This window comes from Austrofundulus limnaeus, unplaced genomic scaffold (assembly GCF_001266775.1).
Source record: "Austrofundulus limnaeus strain Quisiro unplaced genomic scaffold, Austrofundulus_limnaeus-1.0 Scaffold157, whole genome shotgun sequence".
NCBI classification, from domain to species: domain Eukaryota; kingdom Metazoa; phylum Chordata; class Actinopteri; order Cyprinodontiformes; family Rivulidae; genus Austrofundulus; species Austrofundulus limnaeus.
The window spans coordinates 456,985-462,249 of record NW_013952559.1 but is presented as its reverse complement, the minus strand read 5'-3'; the positions used below and the strand labels follow the sequence as shown (position 1 = coordinate 462,249).

The following is a 5,265-nucleotide window of genomic DNA, read 5'->3' as shown; positions in this document are numbered from 1 at the left end:
TGTGGCCAAATATTTTTTCTATGGCGTTCATCACTACCCCAGGTCACTCATGGCTCCACTCCTGGCCTTAACAAGTAAATAACAYGCCCACTTTCACAGAAATTTGTGACTATTTGTGATTTTGATGTACATATACATATATTTCTCTCGTTTTTTATATTTTTCTTTTTATTGTAAATTGTATATAAAATTATTTGTTTTGTTTTAATGAAATGAATAATGAATTGAAACTGAAACTGAAAAACTGAAGTAAAGCATAATGGCTTTAACATAATGTATATGAAATTATACTATTAGTCATTCTATTGAGGAAATTTTAGGAAGGCTAGGCTAATTAGCTACTCAAACCATTGTCCTGATTTGACATTTTTTGCAAAGCTAATGATGACATCGGATTTGTTTTTGTCATTATAGATCCATAGTTCCATTTTAAAGAACCTCGCTTTTAAAACATATATTTGTTGGAACTTGGAAGGGCAATATTGTCAAAAAAGGAGGGAGAAAAGTAGTTGAGAATCTAAATTACAAAAGAAATAAAGATAAACGAGATGGAGAATCCTGGATATAGAAAGAACTCCAATCATAAGAGGAGAAACATGTTAAGTTGTCAGTAAATTAGTTTATTAATTTTGTATTAAGGAGGAGATTGGGAATCAAATATTTAAAAACTGTAATGTTCAGTAATTCATGAAAGGGGAAAATGATTATTTTTTAAGAATAATCTACAATTCTGGACAAAATGGGGATAGATTTTATGTCACCATAAAAACTTTGAGCCATGTTCCCCGTTACTAACAAAACATAAATATTTTCTCCCTTATTTTGAAGCTAAAGAGAGGACAAAGGTACAAGAGGCCGCAGTTGAACATCTATGAATATTTTCTTGGCCAGTTTTGGTTTGTCATTAACCACACTTCTATTGTGTGACCCAGTGGAGAGTGCACATCCTGACAATGTGAACATTAGGTTTTAGGCATGACAATAAAAACATGGTTTACTGCAACCAAACTTTAAAAAAGCGTGCTCACATTTAATGAGCTGGCTCCATCTCGCCCYGTGTGTCCCGAATACACACGTCTTGCACGCTCTTCATTAGTGACGCTTGTTTGTGAGTTCAAAACAGCTGCATGTGATCATCTGTCAGCCACTTAGCAGGGTCTGCCTTGGCCAATCATTACCTGCTGGCTGCAATAAAAACCAGCACACCCGACGCTACCATGGGAGAAAGGTTAAACCATAAAAACGTGTTTGAAAAATGCACTGAAAAACACCTCCAACACACCCAGGTTATAAATGAGGCCACACAGCGCTCAGAAGGCACCTGATTGGCTTGGTTTGACAGGTGAAGTCATCTCTTACTGTAGGAGGGTCTGTGTGCTTACTGATAAAAGATACAAAAGTTTATGGACACACTGAGAGCAGCAGTTCGTTGATAAACGTTTGAACAGGCATGCGGGTTGTGGACGGAGCTTTTCTTGAATCATTAACTGGTGAAGCAGCTTGATTTTGAAAAAAAAAAGACCTGGTGGAAAGAGAAGTCGACAAAGCAAAGCTTGAAGGACAAAGACTGTGCTCTACTTGGTGAAAAAAAAGAGAAGAGCGAAGGAGTGGGAGAAAAAAACTTGATATCTGACGTGGGACAGACGTATCAGAAGCTACAGAATGGGTTCTCTTGCCCTTGAGCTGACCGGTATTAGTCTGTCGGTGCTGGGTTGGATTCTGTGCATCGTCAGCTGCGCCCTGCCGATGTGGAGGGTCACGGCCTTCATCGGCGCCAACATCGTCACCGCTCAGGTGTACTGGGAGGGTCTTTGGATGAGCTGTGTGTTCCAGAGCACGGGACAGATGCAGTGCAAAGTCTACGACTCCATGCTGGCTCTTCCTCAGGACCTGCAGGCCGCCAGGGCCCTCACCGTCGTCGCCATCATCGTGGGAGTGGTGGCGCTCCTCGTTTCCTTGATGGGGGCCAAGTGCACCAACTGCATCGAGGAAGAGGGGGTTAAGGCGAGGGTGATGATCGCCTCAGGAGCGGGGTTCATTTTTGCGGCCCTGGCGCAGATCGTGCCCGTCTCCTGGTCGGCCCACACCATCATCATCGAGTTCTACAGCCCGATCGTCCCCAACGGGCAGAAAATGGAGATCGGTGCAGCGCTGTATTTAGGGTGGGCCGCCGCAGGCCTGCTTCTGGTTGGTGGGGCCATCCTCTGCTGCAGTTGCCCCCCACCAGAAGAGAAAACCCTGAAGTACAGCATACCCCCTCAGAGTCGTATGGGATACTCGGCTGCCCCGAGGTCAACGGCTCAAAGCTCCTACAACAGAAGGGACTATGTGTGAGGGGGAAAGGACCGAAGAGCGATTGGGAGGYCTCAAGTCTCCTTTTGTGTCCTTTTATTCCTGATCATCTGTACATTCTCAGGAAATTCACACTGAGGTGAACATTTGAAACACGAAACAAACCCTTTAGAATTTGGGAGTTTTTTCACAGTTCGTTGATAAATCGGTTTACACGTTAACTTAAAGTCTGATGAGAAAAAGAAAAAAATAAAGAGAATATTTTAAAAAGTAGAAAGTGGTTTATTGTCTAAGCTTTTTGAGGGTTTTTTTTTTACATAAGCTGAGTAACAGAACTACGGAGCACGCTTCAGGCTCCAAATGAACGTTAAAATGGCCGAATGGGCCATAAATGAAGATTTATGATTTTATGTTTCATTTCTATCACATTTCTGCTTTTCATGTCATTGCGTTCAGGTCTGTTTTATTTTATTGTTAATATATAAGTTTTATTAAAGTTTCTTTTGTTTATTATGTAGCAAGTTTGGCAAATTTACTGGAAGCTGAATTGAAGTTTTGTGATAAAAGTGACTATGACTGCAAACGTTTTTGTTTTTAGATCTTCTGCTGATGATTTGTGTAACTTTTATAATAAAATCACGAAGGTTTCAAATGTGCTGCCTTGTTGTTTGTGGTTTGAACCTGTTTAAACCAGTTCAGGGTAATGGAAAAAAAAAGCTGAGGTGGCACACACCTGGGACAGATGGGACAAGATTGCACAAATATAAAGTGCAGGGTAACTGTTTATTTATTTTAGTTTATTATGTAAGAACATAAAAAAGAAACAGCAAAAATAAAAAAAACAGGTAGTCAATGTGTTTTGTTTCAGTTTTGGTTTTATATATATGACGTGTCTTACCGTAACTGAAAGCTGTCTTTTATTTTCTTTTTTTGCATTTTTTAAAGTAATTTTTCCTGAAATTAATTAAAGATTTACAGTTATTTGTAGACATTAATTATAAGTTAATTATAAGTACGCTTGCTGCTTTTTGAGTAGTAATATCTTTCAGAATTAAAACACATGATAACACACAACCCCTGTTTGCCTCATGTTGTTTTGCACAGACCTCACTCTACAAATGGAAAAGTTATATCTGTTCAGTGTCTAACCACTTCCTGCTTTGAATAGTCAAATGATGCTGATGGTTAATGCCAGGGGACAACACTTATTTACGTCCCTTTACTGAACCAACGTGGCAGCATTCGAMGAATATTCTCAAATATTGAACTGAACTCCGTTTGAGATGTAAAGTGAAGGAACATCCATAGATTCAACAGCCTTTCAGTGTTAAAAAAAACACACTGAAGATCCGCAGCTGCACAGAGCAAAGCCTGCAAATGTGAAAACACTTAAACATGAATGTAAAATTAAGCAGTAACGGTAAAACTATTTTAAAAATACCTCCTAACTGAATCAGTTTTGGTGCTTGTGATGTGAGTAAAGTCTTGTTGTGCCAGCAGGTAAACTTTAGCTCGTATTGTTGCATCAACACARAAGATGTTCATGATAAAACAAAGTCTCATGTTGTTATCTGTGGAGTTCGGAAGTCATGTTTGGCAAATGTGGGGACATTTTCTACAACCCAGGCTTGTGAAGACCACCCAAACATGGACGACGTTACACAAAGATGTGCATCCTTTACTCAAACAGAAGCACCATTGAGGAGGAACTGTGACAATAGAGTTTAGTTTGATAAAATAAAAAGTTCAAACCACATATTGTCGTAAGCAGTCCACTTGGAAAATAAAAACACATTGAGACTCTTAAAAACAAGGTGCAAAAAAGTATTTCTATGGCAAAATATGTTTTTTAGGTGTTCTGTGTGAAATGAACTCACACAAACTCGATTTGTTTCCTGCTCATTAATTACATAACCACATGTGTGTAACGTTTGATCAGACGTGATGCTGAAATGACTCAGTTCTGATCTGGCCACTGATAAGATCAACTCTTATCTGCTCGACTCTCATTTCACACTTCTCTTTACATCAGTGACAGTCGTTTCTCATGAAGAAACAGTTCTGCGAAGAATAAATACCAGGAGTGCTGCGGGGTGTTGAGTTTTCTTGGAAATCAAATTAAAGATGCCCATCCCATATGCCAGAGGTCACCATCTGCTCAGAGGCTCCGATTTTTCTGAGAAGACTGCCCAGGCTGGCCTTTGATGCAAGAAATACACAAATGAACAACAATATTAGTTAATATTATTATTGTTATAATGCTTGTAAATTCTCACAGCTGTCAAACCTGATGTCAGGAGGTTATTGTTTGAAGAAAAATGCAACTTTTCCCCTTAATCGAGCATGTATTTCAGTTTAAGGAGTTTTTATTAGAAATCAGCGGAGAGTCATTATGTTCTAAAGACATTTGAAAGTCGCTTTTTTCCCCTTTCTTAATCTTTTGTCAGTAAAATGTTTTTCCCTTTGCTTTTAAATTTGAAAGAAAGTTTCGCAACTTGGCCATGGTCGCAGTGCAGGGATGTAAAAAAAGGCGGGTTGACATTCTGCATCAGAAGTGCTGATCATTATAAGAAATAAATAAAAGGTCCAACTGATAAAATCTTAGAAGCACTCAGTTTATTTCCCAATTAAATTTGTAAATGAGAAGAATTTTTAAAAATGATTAAACTGGACTTTTTCTTATTATTTCTAATGAATTTGAGTTGCTTTAAAATAAAAAAATGCATTCAAAATGTCTTGAATACTACTGTAACTACCCCCACATATTACCACACCACACACACACACGTTTGCATTTCCATATTCTACACATTCTCACTCCCGACTCGTCACATATTGACGCTTTTCCAAAGTTCCCTCTGCGTCTTATTTTGACGCAGCAGGTGACCCCCTCGCGTCAGTCCTTGACGCCCGCGGCTTTTCCGGGTTGCGCCACCAGGGGTCTTTGGGTCGGGGGTCTGAGGTTAACATGAG

At 39.3% G+C, this 5,265-nt stretch overlaps 1 protein-coding gene across 1 annotated transcript; it reads left to right on the top strand.

Moving 5' to 3' along the window:
• Positions 1-246: 246 nt before the first annotated feature.
• On the top strand, positions 247-2,944 carry LOC106523484 (claudin-4-like). The gene has a single exon (XM_014016903.1). The coding sequence runs from the start codon at positions 1,663-1,665 to the stop codon at positions 2,332-2,334; it is 672 nt and encodes a 223-aa protein (XP_013872357.1). The 5' UTR covers positions 247-1,662; the 3' UTR covers positions 2,335-2,944.
• The last annotated feature ends 2,321 nt before the right edge of the window (positions 2,945-5,265 follow it).